Raw genomic sequence first — 23,850 nt, 5'->3', positions numbered from 1 at the left:
GGATGCCTGGTACCCCAGCACCCACCCCAGCCCCTCACCGATTTGCTGGCCGCTCTGTGTCCAGCAGCTTGAGGATGGATTTCCCGTCCATATCCGAGGGGATGTCCAGTCCTGCGATGTCCAGGATGGTGGGGGCCAGGTCAATGTTGAGGACGATGTGGGGATTCCTGAGGGAGGCATGGAGAGCAGGACTCAGTCACCTGGGCAGTGATGACCCAGCCTCCCTCGGGAGAGGGGCCGCCGGAGGGATGGAGACCGCCAGGGGCTGACACCCTGAAGGTGGGAAGGCTGCCATTGATCGTGTCACTCTCCTGTACCTCAGCCCTCAAAGCTCCCCTCTCTGCCCCAATTCAGCTAAACCCCACCCCTAACCTGTACCCTCCACACCACCACAGGGGCGGCACTTCACAGGCCCCAGCTGGCTTCTGCTTGTCTGTTTCTTCTGCCAGGAATGCCCTCCCTGCCCCCACTCTCTGAACAAAGGACACCTTCCTTTAAGACACACCCCAAATCCTGGATCTTCCCCCGGACCCTTCTCTGAACCTCTGAGGCAAACACTGGCCCCCTTGCTGTTCCTAGAAGGCCAAGAACAGTCTGGCCTCAGGGCCTTTGTCCTTGTGTCCCCTCTGCCCGGAATGTTCTTCCTCCAGACTCCAGTGAGCACTTTCACTCACCACCTTTAGTTCTTCCCTCAACGATTACCAAGTGGCCACAAGATCCCCATGCTCTGGGGTTCACACCCCCCTGCGATCCCCTCCCCTTGAAGGTGGGCCAAACCGCTGGAACATGGCAAAGGTGATGGGGATGTCAGACCAAGGTGATGTCACGTGACATACGACTCTGTCTTGTTAGCTGTCCCTCCCTCATTTCTTTGTCTCCCCCGGCTGGCTTTGAATAAGAAAGCTGCCGTAAATTCGCCCCTAGCAAGGACGCCTGCCGAATACTCTGAGAGGTAGGCTGTGTGAGTTCAAGTCCTCTGTTTGCCCTTGAACAGCCCCCGGAGTGGGGAAACAGGTCCTTCCCCAGTTGAGCCTCCAGATGAGACAGCAGCCCTGGCTGATGCCTTGATTTCAGCCTAAGCGGAGGACCGACCTAAGCTACGCCTAGACTTCTGACCCACAGAAACTCTGAGATAAAGCACGTGTGTTGCTTTCAGTTGCTAAGTTTCTAGTGATTTGTTACACAGCACAGATTACTGACACAAGGCCCTTCCTGAGGACCCCATTTAGAACTGCACCCATCCCCATGCTCGGCCCCTTCTTTGCTCTGTCTTGCTCCTGAAGCCTTGTCACCCTCGCATTTTACTATGTATTTTACTCATTTATCTGGTTGATTGTCTATTGCCCAATTAGAATCTAATGGGAAGGCAGACGTTTTTGTCTGTCTTGTTCACTTCTCTATCTGTAGTGCTTTTACACTTAGAGAACACAGTAGGTGCTCAGTGTTAGTTAAGTGAGTTTTGTTATTTACCGCTGCCATGTGTCTGTCACTTCTCCCATGTCCTGTTTCTACATGGGGTGTTCCCGACATGGTGGTTAAGTGACTTTCTGGCCGTGCCCGGCACAGGGCCTGCACCGGTTGGATGGATCATGGCCGCATGGACACATTCTCCATCAAGGTGGCACAGTGCCCTCCCTGCCCCTGTCTGGTTCCCTGGGGTTGGGGGGCAGGGCCTGGGTCCGAGGGTCTTGGATGTCTTTCACTTCCTCTCTCTCCCTAGCCCAGCACCTTGTGAACACTGGACAGGTAGTCAGGTGTGCTGGTTTCAGGGGAACCACTGACTGAAACCACCCGTCCTGACCAGGCAGGTAGTAACCACTTGCATGAGCTATCTTACAGCAGGAGGTCCTGGTAAGGAACGCAGAACGGACACGCTACCACCAATCAGAAGAATTCGGGAAAGGTCAAAAGGAGAGAGGAGACGCCAGTCCATATGTCCTACCAACCTCCCAGAATCCTTCTCGCTAGAATCTATCTTGGTTAAGCGATGTGCGGGCTACCAGGAAGGACCCTGAGTCAGAATGATTGGCCAGAGACAACCTGGAAACTAACCCTATTACCGTAAAACCCCAGACTGTGAGCCACGTGGCAGAGCAGTTCTCCTGGGGTCCCTGACCCTCCTGCTCTCCCCCTGGGCTCCCCTTCCCAATAAATTCTCTTGCTTTGTCAGCACCTGTGTCTCCTCAGACAATTCCTTTCCGAGTGTTAGACGAGAGCCCACTCTTGGGTTCTGGAAGGGGTCCCCATTCCTGCGACACTGGGGTGGTCATGGGGGTGAGGCTGGGGAAGGTGGGTGAAGCTGCCTGGTGGAGGGGCTTGAAGCTAGCAAGAGGCGTGACCAGACCACTTAATCACGCAGGAGGAGGGAGCTGGAAAAGTCCGTTGGGTGAGGGGGCGCCAGGGTGAATGTTGGCAACTAGCAGCTGGATTGACCTGAGGTCGTCCACGGGTCCTGCTGCCCCCAGGCTGGGTGGGATGGACAGGACTGCTTTTCCCACCCAGCACCCACACCTTGCTTGGTGGGAATAGTTTCCAGTTCTGGAGGCACTACCTGGCCCCATTCAGATTCCACCACCCGATGTACTCAGCCTGGTCACACAAGGTTTTCTATCACCCTGGCTACAGTGACTGGCTCGGGGATGGACGCGTGACCAGTCAGGGCAGTGAGAGTCAGCCTCAGGGCTTCCGTTCAAACCACGTTTAGGCCATTTCCCAAGCTGAATGGCCTAAAAGTCTGGGGCTGTGGTGACCCTGCCACCATGAGAGAAAAGCTGGCCTGAGAATGAAGCCAATTCAGAGGATGCAGGACTGAGAGATGGAAAATGAGAGCTTCCTGGTGTCATTGTGTGACTGCTGGATCCCACCATACCTGAAGCCAGCACTAACCTTGGACTTTCCAGTTACTTTAGTGACTACATTTCTCATATCTTATTTTATTTGCCTTGTTCATTTTGAGAGTCATTTCCGTTCACAACTCAAGGAGTCCTGGCTGTCAGCCCCAAGTCTGACATTAGCACTCTCTTTCTCTGTGGTTTTGGGTCCTAAGAACCAGATCACAGACTCTGAGGCTGACCAATACAATAAGAGATGCTGGATTATAGTTCTGTCCACCTTCGTTTTTCGAAAGCAAATAATCCCAGTGACTTTAATGGTCATATATATTCTTACCTAAAAAGGAAAAACATTTACAAATATCAAAGTCCCAGTTTTGAGACGAATTCCAGCTCCTTCCCCTCTGTGCCATGTGACCTCAGGCAACTTAACCTGTGCCTCTGTTCCCTTGCGTTTAAAACAGGGACGATACTAGCATCCACCTTATAGCGTTGCTGTCACGCGTAAGTGGATTACCTGGATATAAGTGCTTAGACCAAAGCCTGAAGAATCAGCATGGATCAGCACAGCTATCGCTATAATAGCTATTATTATAGGCGGGGCCCTGAAATCCAGACAGGCGGGGATTTGATGAGGTTGGCAGAGGAACAGTGATGAGGCTGGGCTAGAGCTCACACTGTCTGCTTTCTGGAATTTCCACCAAACATCCCAGGCGGTGGGAACATCTTGGTCCTAAGACGGCGCCACCAGCGCCCTTTCGGGAGGAATTCTGAAGAAAGCCTAGTCAGTGCCTGCGTGTGTTCTCGGCTCAGATGGAAGTCAGACCCGATGCGCACCTGAACGGTGATTTATCTGCATTTCAAAACACGTTCGAGTTGGTCTCCATATGTCTGGGCTCAGCCGAGGACGCTGCTGCTGTGATTCCTGGCCTTTCTACCTCTCCCTGCCCCAGACACGGCATTTTTGCTGCCAGAACATGTCATTTCAAAGGTTAACCCAAGGACAATGCTGGCCAAGGGCCCACGTGGCCCTCGAGGAAGGATGGGGGAGGCCGCTTCCCTTAGCGCTGTGGTGGATGACGCCGCCCGGGCCGAGATGGCCGGGCTCCTCCCTGACAGCCTCCAGACCCAAAGACCGCTCAGGCCAGACAGAAGTCGAGGTGGCACCCTCGTGCACTGGCGGTGACACATACACAGTCCAGGTCCCCGATTCCCCGGCACAGTGCCCACCGCGGACAGTCTGTTTTCACAGGTGCTAACAGCTCCCGGCCTCTCCTTCCCCAGTAGAGGGGTATGCAATCCTCCCCGGGTGGCCTCACCACCGTTTCGCTCAGCACCGAGGTCCGCCCGCCCGAATCGTGTGCCGCCCCGGGGAGTGGCTCGGGGCTGCCGCTGAGCTACCTGCTCCCTGCCCATCTGGGTGCCCGTGGAGCCTGGAGGCCTCCCTGGGACTTTGGGGTGCTGGGGAGGGGTGGGTGATGCACTTACAGCGAGCCGGCCTCCACGTTGGGGCCCCTAACGTAGAACGGGACCCTGATGTCGAACTCGTAGGGCATGGACTTCCCTTTCACCAGGCCGAACTGGCCGATGTGGTAGCCGTGGTCGGCGGTGTACACGACATACGTGTTGTCCAGCTCACCTGTCTCCACCAGCATGTTGTAAATCTGAAACGCAGGCGGGGTGGTGAGGACACGCGGAGGGAAGGCGGGCAGTGCGCCCGGCCCACTGTCCCAAAACACGATGCTGTGCTGGGGGCTCAGGCCCCTGTCCCTCCGGCTTCGGGTCTTCGCTCAACTGTCACCTCTCGGCGGGGCCCCTGGGGCTGACCCATGCATCACCGTAGCCTCCCCACCTCCTGTCCCCCTTTACTTGTCTTCCCAGCACTTCTCACCTCCCTCTCTTCTACTTATTCGTGGACTGCGTCCCTGCATTAGAATGGATGCCCCATCAGGGCAGGGACCTCTGTCATTTTATTCCCTGCTGTGTCCCATGTGTGCTGGCACACGACAAATGCTGTTGGGTGAATGAGTGAATGAGTGAATGGCCTCATTCACTGGCCTCAGTGCCGGCGATGTCGACACCTATGGCACCAGCCACACTTGGTTATTGAGCACTTCAAACGCGGCCAGTGCACCCGAGAAACTAAATTTGAAATTTCGTTGTATTTTACTGAATTTAAATAGTCCTGGATAAAACTTAAGAAATATATCCATGCAATGGAGTATTATTTAGCCATAATAATAATAAAAAATGAAGCGCTGAACATGCTCCCACCTGGATGAACCTTGAAATCACCACACTGAGTGACCACATGTTGTAGGACTCGTCTTACATGAAATGCCCAGGATCCACAGAGACACAAAGTAGACGAGCAGGGGGCTAAGGCGAAGGGGTGAGGGGAGTCTGGGGTAATGGTTAAGGGCAGCGGGGTTTCTCTCCGGGGTGATGGAACTTCTAAAATCGACCGTGATCGTACAACCCTGCCAACATATGAAAACCACTGACACATACACTTGAATTGGGTGAGCTAGGTGCTATGGGAACCGTAGCCCCATAAAGCGGCTAAAGAAATGTACGCGGCTGCAGGCGGCTCCTACAGTGAACAGATCAGAGCTGGAATACAAGTTCCCCGAGGGCAGGGGTTTCGTCTGGATTGCTCAGAGCTGCTTCCCTGGCCTGGAACGGCGGCGCCTTTGCCTTCTGCCTCTGTTTCCGTTCCTCTCCGCCGAGGATGCTCGGAGGGGTGTGGGGGGAGGGGCAGGGAGGCTGCAGGCCTGGCGTGGCTGGGATGCTCGGGAGGAGGGCAGCCTACCGTCTCCATGGAGTCATCCACGGACAGGAGGGTCTGCAGGCGCTTCCTCTGCAGCACATTGGTGAACTGCATGTGGATGGGCTTCATGGGCCCCGTGTAGCGCATGATCCAGTGCTTGTCGGGGTTGGGCGCGTAGTTGTAGCTCGGGGTGCTGGCGGGCAGACAGGCACAGAGGTCAGGTCAGGCCGGGGGTGGGGGGGGTGCCTGGGCCCCGCCCCCAGGTCCCCCCACGCCTCAGGGGAGCAGCCTCCCCGCGCTGGGGTGAAACCGCCCCCACCTGGACGCCAGCGCGTCGGGGGCTCTGCCCCACGTTAGGTCAGCATCTCTCCACATGCGGGGCATGCACGTGGGAAGACTGGGGGGCACAGCCGTAGATAGCCTGGAGCCCCAAAGGGAGAACGTCCCTCCCGTTTAAGCCCGGTCAGCAAGCCCATCACGTGAAGGCTGAAGTCTCCGTCTGTGCCGGGCTCTCCTCAGCACCTCTCTAGAATTTGCTCGCCTCCCTTTTGAAAGAAGGACAGGGCCTCCTGTGGGCACAGCACCCAACTCTAATTGAACAGCACTGCATTTACTTTTCAGTTACCTTGGGTAGACGGCAAGTGGCAGTTATCGTGGTTAATTAAGGCGTGACTACCGAATTTCCTTTTGCAATAGATTTTGGTTAAAAAAAAGGAAACTGGTTAAAAATTAGGTTCATAATAGGCAAAACTGTGAGGACGGTGCCTGAATGTGTCCATTTGGGACACGCCACGTTCTCTGACTTAGCTGTCACAGCTATTCTTCCCGCGTGGTTTAATTTCCCATTTACAAAAGAGGAAACGGGGTCAGAGGAGTTCCGAGACCTGCCCATGGTCTCACTGAGTGGACGGTGGAGCCAGTGGCTCCGTCCTGGAGTGACTTCTGCTGTGGGGTCAGCTGTGATACCTCATGATGAACGAACAAACACATGGTAATCTCTGACCAGCCCCCAATGGGCACTGACCACGCACTGGCCACACCCGGAAGGGTTTGCCTACATCATCTCATTTAATACTCAGAACAGTCCTAGGAGCTGGTGCTTTCCTTCTCCTTGTGTGAGACGTGCGGACACGGAGGCTCAGTGAGGGGACAGACTTGCCAAAGGCAGAGCTGGGGTTTGAGCTCCAGGAGTGGGAAACCCCACAAGGCGTGGGTGTCCCTCGCAAAGGGTCTGGTGATCCTTGAGGGTCAGGCTCCCCTCAGGTCTTACCCACCCCCTCCCCAGGCAAAGCCGCAAAGAGAGGAAGTTTCCACTGCTTGAAGACAAAAAGCTTTTCGAGATGGCTCTTCAGGGGGCAAGGGCTGCGGGGCTGGGGGAGGGTAGGAGGGCCCCAGACTCCCTTCCTACGTCAGGACCTCAGCCCCTCCCTCCCCGGGGTAGAAGGAAGGACACGTCAGCTTGTGGTGCAGCCTGATAGCTGTGGAGACTGTTGCTATGTAGAGCGGGGGTGAGTCATAAGATTCCTCCTGGACTTCGCTTGAGTTTCTGGCTGGTCTCCTGCCGCTAAATCCAAGCCAGCCCGCGGCCTCCTTTGATTATGAGAAACGCCGCTCTCTCCTGCGGGCCGGCTTAGGGCCTGACCCTCGTGTAGAACATCCCAGGAGCAGGGCCACCCCCCCTCGCCGCCCTCCCCCACCGAGGAGCTGGAGGGGTGCTGCTGGGCCAGGGGCTGCACAAAGAGATGCCCTTGGGGCTGTTGGGGGTTTTGGGAAAATTGTTCCCGTGGCCCCAGGGGCCCAATTCAGGATGTAATTTTGAGCAATCATCCCTGAATCTCTTAGATTCTCTCGGGCTGGTGTCTGCCCTTGAGAACAGTGAGGGGTGAGTCTGTCAAGAGTCTGATTTCGGAGGCCCTTTCTCTGGAGGCGTCTTTCGAGCAGGATCTGGAGGCCAGCAGGCTGCGGAGCCTGGGGTCCTGCTTGGGGCCGAGGCCGGCTTTCTGGTCCCCTGCTTGAGGCCAGGCTCCCCCTGCTACCCCGGGATGGTGTCACATTTTCACATGAACCCAGATGCCTGCCGAACAAAGAGTCGAAACCCTCACCTCCACAAGAATCCGAGGAATGTCTGCTCGTTCACAACCGGCCTGAAGCATTACATCCCCTCTTGGGCTGGGGGCCCTTCCGGCCCCTCCCACCGTGTGTCTGGAGGCCGAGGGGCAGGAGCCCTGGCTCCCAGCCCCACCCCAAGGATGTGAGCTCGGGCCTGGCTCCCAGGCGTGATAAACGGAGAGGTCCGTGAACCCATTCAGAGGCCACGCTTCAGAGGAAGCTCTGGGGGCTGTGGGTGTGTGTGCCTATGTGTCTTTTGTCTGTGTGTGTCTCTGTGTATGTTTGTGTGTCTGTGTATGTTTCTGTGTGTGCGTGTCTGTATGCTTGTGTATCTTCATGTTTGTGTGTATCTGTGTTTGCATCTGTGTTTATCTTTATGTGCGTTTGTGTGTATGTGCTTGTATCTTTGTATCTGCGTGTTTCTGTGTATGTCTGCATATCTGTGTGTATGTGTATCTGTGTGTCCGTATATGTGCTTGTATGTATATGCCTGTGTTTGTATGTGCATTTGTGTCTATATATGTCTGTGTATTTATTTGTATCTTTGTGTGTGTTTGTGTCTGAGTTCTGTGTGCATTTGTGTATCTGTGTATATATCTGTATGTATCTATTTGTACCTTTGCGTATTTGTGTCTGTATCTGTGTGTGTGCGTGTGTGTCTGCGTGCATCTATTTGCATCTTTGTGCGTGTACGGAGCTGGCTGGGGGGGGGATGGGGCCCTGGGCTGAGGCAGTGGGACCACATCGCAACGAGCAACGTTTTTCAGAACCCACAAGCCCAGCCCGAGAATATGGCACAAGGCTTGATGGGGTGAGTCTCTGACAGGAGTCTCGTGATAGAAAGATCTGGAACTCTGTCCCCTCCTCAGCTCTCCTGACTGTCATAATTAAACATCCCAGCTGCAGAACTTTCTGGTTTTGGGTTTTGTTTTGAAAATGATTATACCCCAGAGATAAGAGAGCCTTTCAAACATAGCCCTAATAAGGCACAGGGGGTGCTCTGGGTAAGTAATGGCAGCAGGCATTGCTCGTGTTCAATTTCTATAATTTTCATTTCAAAGGGAAAATAAATGAGCAGGCAATGTCAAACCATCTCATCATGAAACTCCAGGGCTGCTGGGGGGCGGGGTGCCAGCACCCCTTTTAGAGGAGACACTGAAGAAGCAAAGTGTACCTTCCCCCACTCCGCGGCTCCTCCCTTAGGGGGACTGAGTTGGCCACGTGCCCCCTCCCTCAAAGGTGGGCTGTGGGTGAGGGTGGGAGGCTGGCATCTCAGGCAGGAGGAGAGGGCTGGGGTGGGGGGCAGCCACGGCAGATGTGCAGAGAGGCAGTGCTGCCGTCTGCGGAGTGAGAGGGGTGCCGCGGTCCCTGGAATGCAGTTCTCCACCATCTGTCCAGTCCTGCTCCCCAAAGACCAGGGGATCAGCAGGTTAACTGCCTCATCCTCTCGGAGCCACTCCGGGCTCTGTCAGAAAGTAATCACGGCAAGGGGGGTGAGGAAGGCAGTGCATTCTGATTGCAACGAAAATTAAACAGCCGGAATATTCAGGCGGACTCCGAATCACCCAGTCCTTGTCGCCCCAATGTCACAGCAAGGGCTGCTGAGTTTTGCTGCTAAGCAGGAGGTGGTCTGAGGCAGAGAAAAGCAGAAGAACTTTCCAGAAGGATTTACTAGCCAGCTGGAGGGAGGAGGACTGGAGGGGTGGGCAGAGAGATGGGAGGCAGGAATGGGCGCCGGATTTGAATTCGAGCTCTGCCGTTTACCAGCTGGGTGACCTTAGGGGAGTTACCTCACCTCTCTGTGCCTCGGTTTTCCCATTGGTAAAATGGGAATACCAAGTGTGACAAGCAGCCTCCAGGAGAGCACTCAATAGCCCCCACTTCCTGGTAATCACACACGTGTACCCCCTCCCATACTGTAGGAGCACTGGTCTGGGCAACCAATAGAATGTGGGAGAGATGGTGTGTCACTTTGAGATTAGGTTATAAAAGACTGCATCAGCCCGATGGTGAGATCTGCTGGTTGAGGGGCAGCCGTGTGAGTGAGCCCCAGGCAAGCCTCAGATGGCGGCAGCCCCAGCTGACACCTTTTTCACAACCTCGGGAGACCCTGAGCTAGAACCTTCCAGATAGGCCACTCTCAGATTCCTGACTCACAGACACTGCGCGGTGATACGCGTTGGTGTTTTAAGTTGCTCAATTTCGGGGTAACTTGTTATGCAGCAATAGATAACTGATACACCAAGGGTCACTGGGAATATTCAGGGATTCACTGCAACGTACAGGGCTTAGCACAGAGCCTGCCATGGAGTCAACAGCTTATAAAGGCTGTGAATATATTAGTAGTCTGATGAGGCTATAGACCCTTTCTCAAAAGTGTTTTAAAATGTGCAAAATAAAATACACAGATTGCAAAGGAAAACTATTACACGGGTATACACCTGAAATGCTGTTCTACCCACAGACCTCTCGGTGGGAGGATGTGGGTCCCAAGTTAAAAACTCTTGTTGCCTGCTTTGCGTTGTTATTACTGGATCTGTATCCCAGTTTCCTCAGAGATCAGCTGTGTGTCCCTGGCTTCTTTAAACCCGGAGGATTAGAGACAAGAGACAGCCTCGTCTCTGTCATTACATCACTGTGATCGAGCCGGACCCTCCCACCTTCGTGCCACCCAGCAGCTCTGCAGGCAGCGCCCCGAAGCTTACATGTGCTGCGATGCGTTGGGGAAGAGGCTTGAGTACTGGGGGGCCGAGTCCTCGGGGCCGTGAGGGGCTGCGTGGCTGATGACCATGAGAACGGGCCTGTGCGGGTACATCTTCTTGGATGTACGGAAGAAGCTCACGCTGTCGTTGGTGATCAGGTCTGTCAGGTAGTCCTGGGGGGTGGGGAGAGACAGGAGAAGGTATGAGGAGCTGGGCATCCGTGCTGAGCGCCTGCCATGTGCCAGGCGCCGTGCCGGGCATTGGGGACACAGCAGTGACCAAAATAGACAATCCCTCGCAGAGCTGACGGTCTAGGGGCAAACAGACAATAAATAAGCAAGTAAAACAGGGAATGTCAAATGATGTTATGCACAACAGAAAAAAAAAGCAGAGAAGGGGTTAGGGAGGACGGGAGAGGAATTACAATTTGTCATTCATTTGTGATAGATCTTAAAATAATAATAGCTAACACTATTGAGTTCTTATGGCGCTCCAGGAATTGTTCTGTGTTTACATGTATTAGCTTGTTTAATTCTTATATAGCCCTAGAATGTAGGTGTGATGGTAAACCCTGTTTTCCAGAACAGGAAATGAAGACCCGGAGAAGTTAAGTGAATTGCCTAATGTCACACAGCTGATAAATGTTGCAGCCAGGCCTCCTGAGTGCTGGTCCCTAAGCCTGAAGTCTTTTCAAGGCTCCAGGGATACCATCATGCAGGGTGCATACATCCCTGCAATCCTGGAGGGTCTGTACTGGGGGCGGGAGCAGACAAACGTATAAACGAAGAGCCAAGATAGTGACGCCATGTGACAGAAGAAGGAAATTAGACAAAATGTGACAAAGAGTAACTGGGAGCTGGAGTGGGAGGAATACTTTAGCTGGGGCAATCAGGGAGGGCTTCTCTGAGGAGGTGACATTTGAGCTGAGACCTGAGTGATGAGGAGCTGGGCATGGGAAGATCTATTGTTATATCATTGGAGTTCACTTTCAGCTGCTTGCTGGAATCCTCAGGGGAGCTTTACTGATGGCTGGGCTCTCTTCCAGAGATTCTGGTTTAATTGGTCTGTGGTCCAGTCTGGGTACTGGACTTTTTAAAAGCTCACCAGGAGATTCCAATGTGCAGCCAGGAGTGAGAATCACTGATCTAGAGGAAGTGTTCCAGGCAGAGGGAACAGAAAATGCAAGGCCTCTGAGGCAGGAATGAACTTGCCTTGTGTCTGAGGAATAGAAAGAGGGTGAACAATCGTCAGGTACAATGCCGGGACAATCAAAGCAGCAGCACAAACACAGGCATGCAGTAGCGTCTCCAGAAAAGTGAGACCCACTTAGATACTGGGCAGGAGGAGAGAAGAGTGGGAGGGAAAAGTGATGGACAGGAAACAAGGGCTTTAAAAGCTCAGCTAAGAAGCTGAGATTTGCCTAAACTCTTCCTGAATTTGGTAAATCTTTAGCTGCTGATTTCTTATGAAGGTAATGAGTTCTTAAAAATTTACCTTCTGCTTCTCCAGAAGCAGCTCTGTCCAAAATGATAACTTTCAAAAAGAGATATTATTTTAGAGAAAAGAGAAAGGTGAAGAAGTGGCTACAGCTTCCACCCGGAAATGAACTGTACCAAATACATACATACTCCAGGGGTACCTGCGCCTCTAGAGGTACGTGCCTCCAGGGACATCCGTGCTCTATGCCTATGTGCACAAGGACAGTCACTGCATCACAGTGACCAGTAATGGGAAGATGATGAATGAACTTGCACTGCTTTCATACTGTGCAGCGCTGTGCAGACATTAAAAGGGCAGCAGGTCTGTAGTTACCGAGGTAGAAAGTTGTCCAAGATACACTGTTAAGGGAAAGAGCAAGCTACAGAGTCAAACTCTGGAAGATTCTATTTTTTTTTTTTTTTGTGGGAGAGAGTAGGAGGCAGGGTAGAGAGGAGAAACCAAACCCCTACCTTCATATGCTTTTGAGCACCAAGGGAAAATCCAGGACCAAAGTGCTAACTGGGGACCAGGATAAGGGGAGGGAGGGGAGAAAGTCACTTGCTACTTTATATACTTTTCCTTGAATACTTTTTATGAATAATTTTGGGGAGTAAAAAAAGGCTTTATAAGGGGGTCCTGTAGAACCTATTACCTAAAAATAACATTCTATGTGACACAAATCAAAGAGCTGCTGCTATAACTGTGGAACATGATCTAAAGGTGTTAGAAATACCTTGTAACTAGTAGTGGATCTAAAAACATTGCAAAACTCTCTTAGGTGAAAAGGAGGGGTTGGGACCCTGGGTGGGGAGGGGCGGGAAGAGAGCTGCTGTTCTTCATAATAAACCCATTTTCACTATTCGCTTTTAGAACCATATATGTGCTTGATTGGCTGTGATTAAACATGATTTTTTTTAAAGCCACCAATACTATCCATCACCAGGACAATGCAATGATGGAGCAGTGAAAAAGAATAAACTAGAGCTACACGCATCAGCATGGATACATCTCACAGACCTGATATGTAGAGGGCTATGTACGATATGATACTCTTGATATAAAGTCTAAAAACACAAAACAGTATTTTATATTGTTTGAGATGTCTGCATATGGAATAAAAGAATTAAATGCATGTGTGGGAATAAGCGGCCACCACAGGACCTCCCTGGGAGGGGGCAGCGGGACAGGAATAGAGCTGGAAGGGTGATGGAGGGGCTCCAACAGTCTCTGTGACGTTGTACATTTGGAAGCGTGCGGGGTGATTACTATGTCTGCCCCTCAAGGCTGGTGTGAGAGGGCTTCAAGTGCCGAGAGATTAAAGCTCATGACACAGTGCCCTGCACGCAGCCAGCTCTCAGCAGGAGTCAGGGAACATTATGCCATCCCGGGGGCGGGGCAGATGTTCTGCACGTCCATGAGTCTCCTATCTTTCCTGGTCCTCCTCAGAGCCACTCCTACGCTAAGCCTTTGCTGGTCCCCTCTGGCTGCATTAGGGCGTCTACAATGCATCTGACAGTGGTGCCTGCACTCCCATCCACCCATGTGGACTGGAGGGGTCCACACCATCCTGACTCTGGGGCTGGGCATGAGCCTGGGTTGCGCCAGTGAGAAGCAGCCCTTGGTCCCAATACGTGAGCTGAGTCCTGGCTCAGAGGGAGGGCAGAGGGGGCCGGGGCCGGGGCCTGGGCCAGGGCAGTGGTGGCACTGCCCAGTGACGGCTGGGAGTGGACCCCCCCAGATAGGTCATGTCCACTGACTGGATGTGTGGGGTGCATGAAAGGGGGCAGTCAGGCCCCACCCCCGTCCCATGCTTTCTGGTTTAGGTGAAGGGTGCAGAGACGGGGGTCCAGGAGAATGTTGGGGTGAGGGTGGAAATGCAGAGTTCAGCCTTGAACAGGTTGAGTCTGGGGTGCCTGGGCTCAGTCAGAAATTCAGTTATTCACAGAAAGGGGGAGACAGGTGGGAGGATGATGCAGGTCAAAAGGTGAACTTTCTAGAAGCTGGAGACTGGCCGATAGACCATGAGGAAGTCACTCCCTGCCTCCCTTTGGCTCCGGGCCAGGCGCACTCCACCTCCCAGGTGAGGCGGACACACCTGGGTATTCGTGAGCTAGATCTCCCCTCCCCACCTCCGTACTCCTGACCACACCTGTGCAGGGCGGCAGTGATGCCAGGGTCCTGGGGACTTTGCTTCTGCTCAGAGTTTCGCAACCACAGCTGGCAGACAGCCAGGGACAAGGACACCCTGCCGGACACCCAGGAGGGCGTATCCCCACCTCCCCCACCATCCTGAGCTTCTTCGACAATTTGCTCAGTTAGCCAAGAGGAACCGCAGTGCATCCGAGGAGACTGCTAGCCTGCGGCCCTGGGCTGTCTTCCTCAAGCAGTCATTTACCAGTAGGATTTCTCGGGAAGGAAGAGGGGGGCGCTCCTGGGGACCCCAGTGACAGGTGGGCTTGCGAGTCTCCCTGCCTCTTTCCCAGGCTTGGCCTTTGCCACTGTTTCAGTCGCTGAAGCTATTATTTCTGAGCTCACTTAGATGTTGGGTGCCTATTCCCGGGGTGCTGGGCTCCCTGTTAAGGGTGGGTGTGTGGCCGCGGGTCCCTGTCCCCAGGGTACAGTCCCATGTAGGGCGCGGAAAAGCTGTGCTGTTAAGAGAGGGGAGAAGGAAGCAGGGGGATTGGGGAGGGGTGGAGGGGGGGGGCAGAGACTGTAAGGACAAGAGGGGGGCATGGCTGACGGGAAGCCCCTCTTTCTGTCTGGGTCCGGGTGTGGGGAGAAACGTGTCTTCCGTGGGTGCTGGTGGGAGCTGCTCACACTTTGCCCCGTGGAAGCCCGAGTTTCTGCCTCTTGTTTGAACTTGGGTGAGATAAGCCAGTTCACCCCATATGTCACAGGACATCTCCCCAGATCAGAGTCCCCTGGCTCCCAGGACTAAATTTTCTGCTTGGGAAGCCCCACCCGAGCACCACTGGGTGGCTTTAGGGCTGTGCTGGGAAACCTGTGGTTTTACTCTCAGACAGCTGGTGGAAGGCTGGGTGGGGGTGGGGGGGAGCAAGGAGGGGAGGTTGTCTCGGCCCCAGGTGGCAGCTCCCAAGCCCACCTCTTCGTGTTTTCTTCACTTGGCAAGTCAACCTTGCGTGACAGAGGGTCTCCTTTCCTGAGCCCTTGGCTTCCCTGGGCAGCCGGTTTGTCCAACTTTCGTTCCCAATCATGATGTTGATCCCTCACCTTCGGAAGCTTCTACAGCAGTTTGTGTTTAAAAGAGATTCACATCTCTAAGGAGCAATCATTTTACAAAGGGTGAGGGCTCTGGAGTCAGAAACACTGGGTTCAAGTTCCAGCTTTATCACCTGCTAGCTGTGGGCAAACAATGCCTTTCTGCACCTCAGTTTCTGCATCTCGAAAATGGGCCCAATAACAGTCCCTTGTTCAGATGGTGCCAAGAGCACTTGACATGGACTTGCTAAGTGAATAAAGCACTTAACATGGAGGCTGGTACCGAGGGAACCCACGATGGACACTGGCTCTTACTGTTATCAGGTATTTGCTTGACTGACCTTCATAGCAACATTGTGAAGTGGACACCATGCCCATTTTACAGACAGGGAGACTGAGGCCACAAAACGAATAAGCAATTTATTCAGAGCTAGAGCTCAGGCCTTTGTGTTTTTTCCCTGGTTTCTCTCTTTTTTTTCCCCCACAAACAAAAAGATTAATGGGAGGAGTAGATGGTGGTTTACAGCAGGTCTCAACAAACCTTTTCTGTAAAAGGCCAGATGATAAATATTTGAGGCTTTGCAGGCCAGAAGTCTTAGTTACAATCACTCATTACTGCCATTAAAGCTCAAAAGCAGTAACTGCATAAATGAATGGGCGCGTCTGGCTGCAGTAAAACTTTATCCACGCGCACTAAAATTTGAATTTCATGTAGTTTTCACATGTCATGAAAATCGCTGTTCTTTTGATTTTTTTCAGCTGCGTAGAAATGTAAAAACCATTCTAAGCTCAAGGGTTGTAGCAAAACAGTTGGCGGGCTGGCCCATGGGCTGTAGTTTAGAGAATGGATTTTGAAGCCAGATGGCCTGGGTTCGAATCCTGAACGAACCCCTTACCAGCTGTGTGGCCTGGTTACTTAGCCTCTCTGGGCCTCAGTTTCCTCCTCTGGTGATTGGAAATAGTAACAGCAGACACCTCATAGGCTCTGGTGAGAAATGCATGGGTTAATTCGTGTACAACGATTCCAGCGGTATCTGGTGCGTGATACCCTCTAAAAGAGTGTTAGCCATCAGTCCTCAGGAATCACAACGCATGCATTTTCCTTGTGAAAATTAAAACGGTACGAACAAAGCTGAAGTTCCCTTTGACTTCCTCTCATCCCCACTCCCAATCTTGGCCTCTTTTGTCCTCTACTGAGAAAGCAGTGTCTCTCCAGATGTGTTATTACGTATGCTAGAGTATATTGCTTTATGCATCTTTTTACATTAATCCTATCACACCGTGTACATTCATTCATTCATCCAACACACAGCAGTGAACGAGATTAACGCACGTTCCCGTCTTCATGAGCCTTGTATTCGAATGAGAGCACGTGAATCCATGATATGTATATACGTCTGGCGCATCAGTGGTGACGGGGGGTCGAGGGGGGGGTCACCCTGAATACAGGGTGGTCTAGGAGGGTAACATCTGACCAGGGACCTGAAGGAGTCCTGAAACTTGCTTTTCCCACTCAGCCTATGTCCTAAGCTTTTCTGATGGCTTTAGGCACAGATCCCCCTTGTCTTTTTCCAGACTTCTCCACGGTCATTCAGTCGCTTCCCGCATTACTGGGCTTTCTTGGTTGATTTCTTTCCATGGCAAAGTTGCAGCCAACAGCTTGGCTATACCCCCTCTGCACACAAGGAAGGCTTCTCCAGAACAGAGAGAGAGAGAAGTACACATGCTGGGCTGAGGGGTGGATGCACTCAGGTTCCTGGGGACCGCCATTTCTGCAGAGCCCCCCCGACCCCCACCGACTCACCTGGACCCTCCTCCATCTCCTGACCTGGTCACGCCTATCTCCCTTCTGCTGCCTTCTCCAGCCCTCTTCGACCATTAGTGCTGGCTCTACATTATTCTTTTCTCATCATCACTGCCTCTCTTTCCACTCTGCCATGAGGACCCCTTTGGTGGCATCTGCCCACCTTTGGGATTAGCGATGTGGGACAGAGTCCTCAGAGCGCCTTTTGAGGGGCTCTTGGGAAGGGCTGCCACTTCCTCCCTACTTGGGCTTCCCGCCGAGGCCCCCCAGGTCAGTGTCAGCATGATACTCTGACCTGACGGAGGCACTGGGCCTCCCAGAGTGTGGGGCTCCCGCCCTGCAGCTCTGCCTCAGCTGGAAACTCCAAGCTCTCTCCTGTTCCCTCCCGGTGCTCCGGCTTCCGCTGCCCACCGCTACCCTTGGGAGTTGAACTCTGGACTTGAGCCAGCTCTGACCCCACAGGGCCCCCCATCCCTCTGTTTCCAGGCCTCTGGTAACTGGGGCTCCAGGAATTCTCCCACCTTTGGCACAGGGGCTCCTCTCATTCACAGGCCGAGATGTATGGATGGTAGGAAATGGGGGGACAAAGCAGCCGCTGCGTGTCCCATCCTCAGCGCCAAGGGGATGGAGTATCCCTGGATGACTTCATTATTGGGCTGTGCTGAGGCCAGGCGTGGACATGGTGAGGAATTTTAAAAAGGAGGGAGTGGATTTTTCTGGGTATTTGGAGAATCTGCCTGCACTGAGGCTGGGAGGAGAGAAAAGGTGTGTTCTGCATTGAGAGACTGTGCTTTGTATTGCCAAGGAGTCCAGCAGAGCTGCTAAATCCCCCCCAACCAGGACTTTGGAATCAATTCATTCGGGAGGTCCTGAAGGCAGGCCTACTATGTGCAGAGGGAGACGCAGGGTCAGGGAGAGGGCACTGCCCAGGTGACGTCACGTGTGGTGTCTGCCACTTGGGGCCTGGACTGATCAGACTTACACTCAGGAAGGGGACACGCGGGTGGTGATTACCTGTCAAAGGTGGGAGGGCTCCCCAGATGTGCTGGTGTTCCCAGAAGGTGAGTGGGATTGGGTGTGTTTTGGCTGTTAAGCATCTAGTCAGCCTCCTTCCAGTGGAAACTCTCCATTTTTATTTGGGGCTCTATTCTCAGCTGATGTTCCAGGGTTGAGCTCCATAGTAGGGCTCCTGCTACCCGCTCCTCTGAGTCAGGAGTGGAGCACGTGATTTACAGCCCATCAGAACACTGCGTTCCCCTGGCCACACTGGTTGGTTCAGGGACAGATATGTGACTGATCCAGAGCCAATGAAACTAGCTAGGAATCCTGGGAAGGAGACACCCATGCTTGCAGCTGGGCAGGAAGCTGAGAGGATGCAAGGATGGCCATACTGGTACCAGGAGAAGAGAGACAGACATACAGTCTGTGGATGAGGTCGAAGAGAAGAAAACAGAATACAAAGGAGTGAGAAACCACTGCCTAATCCAGCCATGTGTGATGCCATTACTGCTGGATCAGTTAAAAAGGCTAATACGTTTCTTCTTCAATTAAGCCATTTTGATTTGAGTTTTTGTTCATTTCTGCTCACAAGCAGCTGAAAGAGGCCAGTCTGATTCAAAAAAGGAGAACTCCTATAGTTTAGAGTAATCCAGAAACGCTTCATGGAAGAAAAGACAGACAAAACTTGGATAAACTCAGGACAGGGAAGCACTAGTAAAGGTTTTGAGATGGTTGTAACAACTGACAAGGCTGGTCTGGTTGAAATGGCTCATACTGGGGATGACAAAATAGGAGATTGGGCTGATGTGCTGGTGTGTGTGTGTGTGTGTGTGTGTGTGTGTGTGTGTGTGTGTGTGTGTGTGTGTTTGCGCGCGCGCATGCTTCTACACTGTGTGTGGTGTTCTGACTTTAATACAGGTGGCCATCCCTTCACAGTTCATAACACACCTCCACCGCTAGACCACAAACTCCATGAGGACGGTACCTGGGTCTGTTTTTGTTCACCCTTGGATACTCAGCACCTGGCACATAGTAGGCTCTTAATAAATACTTGCTGAGGGAATATATGACTAATGTAATCAACTCCCACTAGTCCTCACTTGCTATGGCTGTTGTGAAGATTAGATATATCGTACATAAAACAGCCAGCATAGTGCCTGGACCACAGTAGGTGCTCAGTAAATAGAAATGCGCATTATTAAGATGCTAGGATGTGCCCATTTTCCAGATTTGGGAATTGAGGCTCTTAGGAATGGGTAGCATATCCAACAGCACATAATATGTTCAGAGCCGGGCTTTGAACCCCCAGTCCACTGCACAGCCCCTGGAGGGCAATGGGTAGCAGAACAATACAATGGGCTGCAAATCCATGGGTCAGGTCTGGGCCTCAGGTGACCTTGATTCATGCAGTATTTGAGAGATGTCTGAATTACCTGCCAATACTTAAAAATCAGACTTCACAGGAGAAAAATATACAAATTTGTGGCTTCTGTTGAAAAATCAGAAAACCTGGCCGTCTCCGGCGCACAATGCTACGTGGGACAGACAGGCCTGATCCGAGTTTGCTGCCCCGTTTTAGACAGCTGAGTCCTCCACAGTCCCCACCGCTCCATGCTGTCTTACCTGCTCCCAGCCTGCTCTCCTGTTTGCGTGACAGCCTGCCCCCTGGTGACTTCTGCCTAGGAGCCTTGTGTGGCTTTTTTAGGGACAACGAGAGGGAGGCCCCAAGGAATCGTCATCAGAGAACCCTGGTTACGACAGTAAGTCAGGCCCAGGGCTAGTGGCAGTGGGAATGGGGAAGAGAAAGAGGTGGATTTGACAGACCGGTGAAATAATGTATCTGCTGTGGTGGGATGCCGGAGCTGATTCTGAGGATTTAGTTGGGGCAGGAATATTTGTGAGTCTCCAGATATATTTTTTTTAATGGTAAGTTTGGATGAACCGTCCGTGTCAGTCTCTCCCTCCTTACCACCATCATCATCATTATCTAAGCCGGGCGTCAGGAGACTACCACCCACTGGCCAGGTCAGGCCCCCTGCCTGTTTTTGTAAATAAAGTTTTACTGAAACACAGCCATGCTTATCGGCTTACATATCATCTATGGCTGCTTTTGCACTGCAAGGGAAGACTTGAGCAGCTTGCAATAGAGACTATGGCTCGTAAAGTCTAAAATATTTAGCATTTGGCCCTTTACAGAGCAAGTTTGGCGTCCTGATCTGGACTAATATGTCCTGAATATTTACTATATATGCAATGGTCTCCTGTCATGCTCTACATGTATTAACTCGTGTGATCCTCAAAAACACCTGTGGAAAAACCACAATGAAATACCACTATGCCCCCAGCCAAATGGCTATAATAAAAAAGACAATACCCGTGTTCAGGAATGTGAAGCAACTGGAACGCTTAAACATTTCTGGCTGGGAAGTGTAAACTGGTCCAACCATGTAACGTATCCTATATCCCAGCAATTCTACTCCCAGGTGGATAAGCCAAAGAAATGGGTTCATATGTCTACCAAAAGCCACGTGTAAGGATGCTCACGGCAGCTTAGTTCATAACAGACCCAACCAGAGGCAACCAAAATATCCATCGGTCGTTGAATAGACGAATATCTGTCATCTATTTATACGACAGAATACTACATAGCACTGAAAAGGACACGCGGCCGATACACACAACCATGTGGATGAATCTCACAGACGTGATGTTGAGTGAAAAAAGCCAGATATAGAGAGCACATATGATATGATTCCACTTATGTGAAGTTCCTGAACAGGCAAAACCAATCCACGGTGATAAAAGTCAAAACAGAGGTGGTGGCGGTTTTGGCTGGAAAGGCGTATGAGGGAACCTGCTGGGGGTCGGAAATGCTCTACAGCTTGACCTGGGCGGCACTTACACAGATGCACAGATGTGTGAAAATTCCCTGAAAATTCACTTAGGATCTATGCTCCTTACCTTACCTCAGTTCCACAAATCAGAACTAGAAAAAGTACGTCCCAGGGAACAAAGAGATTAACGTATAATCACACAATGGAAGGCTATACAACAAGAATGAAGGATCTACCCTCACACGTAACAACACGGGAATTTCAACAGGGTTAAGCAACAAAAGCTGGATACAGAATTAGTCTACAATGCTGGAAGTCTGAGTAATGGGTGTCCTTTTGGGAGGCGTGGTTGCTGGGAGTTACATGAGGGGAACTTCATGACCTACGTGAGTGCTGGTTACGTGTGTCTGCTCAGTTTTTGGAAATTCATCGAACCGTACACTCTATATGCACACTTTCTGTAAGAAAGTTCTGCTTTGGCAAAATGTTATAAAATAGTACCCTCATATCACCTGGCACGCCACACACACACACACACACACACACACACACACGATGGAACATTATTCCGTCCCGAGAAAGAAGGCAATCCTGCCATCTGCATCAACATGGACATACTTTGAGGACATTATGCTAAGTGACGTAAGTCAGAGAAAGACAAATACTGTGTGATATCACTTGTATATGGAATTCAAAAGAGCTGAACTCATAAAAACAGAAAGTGGAATGGGTGTTACCAGGGGCGGGGGGTGGGAGAAGTGGGGAGATGTTTTTAAAGGGACAAACTTACAACTAGTAAATGAGTGAGTCCTGGAGATCTAACGCACAGCATAGTCATTCTAGGCAACAGTACTGCACTATAGACATCAGACTTGCTGAGAGAGACTAGGTCTTAACTATTCTCACCACAGAAAGGAAGAGATTATGCAACGTGATAAAGGTTTAGCTGACATGGCAACGGCAATCACACTGCGCTATACACACGTATCGAATAAGCACGTTGTACGCGTTAAACTTACACAATGTTGTATGTCAAATATATCTCAACTGGAAAAACCCAACACTCTTACACTGCCATTTGCAGCGACAGAGATAAACCTAGCATTACACTTAGTGAAGTCAGTCAGAGAGAGACAGATATGTGATACCACTTATATGTGGAATCTAAAAATAAAACAAATGAATCTAATACAAAACAGAAACAGACTCACAGACACAGAAAAACAAACTTATGGTTACCCAAGGGGAAAGGGATGGGGGGATGGGGGGAGAGATAAATGAGGAGCACGGGATTAACAAACACCACACATGAAACAAATAAGCAACAAGGATTTACTGCATAGCGCAGGGAATTATATTCAATATCTTGAAATAACCTATAGTGGAGAGTAATCTGGAAAAAATATAACTGAATCACTCTGCTGTACCCCTGAAACTAATACAATATTGTAAATCAACTTTACTTCAATTTCAAAACATGAAAAATAAAACAATACTCCTAGAAACAGAGACTATCATTTGAGAAATGAGAAAACTGAAGCAGAGGATGTAAGTAAGATGCTCAAGGTCACACATGTAATAAGTGTCGCCGTCTGAGCCCAGGTAGTCGGGCTCCCGTGTCGTGATCGCCAGGGCCGAGCCCCACAGCCTCTCCCAGCCAGGAAGGGGGACTCACCTTGGAGTAGTCAAAGCCGTGCTTCTCCTTCACTCCGTTCCGACACAGTGTGTAGTTATAAAAGCGGGAGTTTTTAAGGAGGCCGACCCACTCCTTCCAGCCAGGCGGTACGTAGGAGCCGTTGTATTCGTTAAGGTACTTCCCAAAGAAAGCTGGAGGGGAGAAGGACCAGGAGGCCACGTGAGCACACAGAGAGCAAAAGCCTTCTCTGTCCGTCAGCCGACAGCCATTTCTAAACCATGGCAGGCCCAGAGCCTGGCGACAGCACTGCCCTCTGAGCCACGGAGCCCTCTGGCAGGCAAGTGCAGCCTATGACCCCCTTCTCAAATGTTCTCACGTGCAGAAAATAAAATATATAAGATTACAGAGAAAATCAATTATTTTGAAATACAGTTATCAAAATATTAGGAGAATTTGCCATATAGTAACGTGTCCTTAAAAAAAATGAAGATTAAATGCAAGACCTTGCAAGGAATGATCATTTCAAAGTAGTGATGAGTGAGAATATTTGATTTTGCGACACCTACAGCAACTGCAACGGAATACTGAAACACCAGCGATTTCTACGATGACAACGGTATAAATTCTGCCGATGCACCGCGGTTAGGGGCTTACATTCAGAACTGAAGCAAATGTCTAGTGTCAGCCGTAGGTCAGTGAAAACCAGAGCATCATTTTTTCCCACTCAAGTTTATGGACCCCATTGGATTCTATCTACTACATGGTGTCTAGAAGGGCTAACATTTAGAAAAATGGACCGAGACCGATTGTAGGTGGGGGCATGGGGCATCTGGAGCTCTCACACGCTGCCGGTGGACGTGCAGACCGATCCAGGCGCGGTGGAAAGCTGCTCGGCAGCGTCTGCTAAACTTGACCATAGTCACGCCTTCTGACTCAGCGATTTGCATCCTGGGTATTCACTCAGAAGAAATGCATTCCTAGGTTCGCCAAAAGTCACAGGCAGGACAGGCTCATAGCGGCACTACTGACAATAGCAAATAACTAGAAACAAAACAGATGTCCATCCACACAAGAATGGAGAAATACACCGCATGTTTGTATACCCGAATATGACATAGAAATAAGAAGGACTAGTATCCTTTCCTAACTAGTGTCCTTTCACTAACACGAACACATCACAACCACCAAACAGGGTTAAGAGAAATAAAGCAGATATAAAAGTATGATCCCATTTACATGAAGTTCAAAGACAGGCAAAAGGAATCTATGGTTTTGAGAAGAAAAGCCGTGGCTATTGCTGGACGTGGGGCGAGGGGGATGGAAGGGGCGCGGGACTTCTCGGGTGATGACAGTTTTGTTCTATTTCTTGCTGGAACACGGGTGGTTCAGTTGGTGAAACTCCATGGAGCTGGGCATTTAGAGCGGCTAAAGTGCACGTCTCTGCAGGCGTGCTTCACACCACCAGCA

The 23,850-nt window shown here is 51.3% G+C and overlaps 1 protein-coding gene across 2 annotated transcripts in view; it reads right to left on the bottom strand.

Annotated features, from left to right (window-relative positions):
* SULF2 (sulfatase 2) overlaps positions 1–23,850 on the bottom strand; it is a 139,397-nt gene that overhangs the window by 26,545 nt on the left and 89,002 nt on the right. For both annotated transcript variants that reach the window (XM_024746869.1, XM_024746870.1), the window contains exons 4-8: positions 22,423–22,574; positions 10,416–10,585; positions 5,644–5,794; positions 4,320–4,495; positions 39–167 (exon numbers count right to left, since the gene is read on the bottom strand). In XM_024746869.1, coding sequence (XP_024602637.1) covers positions 39–167; positions 4,320–4,495; positions 5,644–5,794; positions 10,416–10,585; positions 22,423–22,574 — 778 coding nt within the window. The remainder of the gene's footprint in view (positions 1–38; positions 168–4,319; positions 4,496–5,643; positions 5,795–10,415; positions 10,586–22,422; positions 22,575–23,850) is intronic.

The sequence above is a fragment of the Neophocaena asiaeorientalis genome, unplaced genomic scaffold, assembly GCF_003031525.2.
Source record: "Neophocaena asiaeorientalis asiaeorientalis breed wild unplaced genomic scaffold, Neophocaena_asiaeorientalis_V1.1 scaffold132, whole genome shotgun sequence".
Taxonomy (NCBI): domain Eukaryota; kingdom Metazoa; phylum Chordata; class Mammalia; order Artiodactyla; family Phocoenidae; genus Neophocaena; species Neophocaena asiaeorientalis.
The sequence above is the reverse complement of the archived record's forward strand: the minus strand, read 5'-3'. Positions and strand labels throughout refer to the sequence as shown.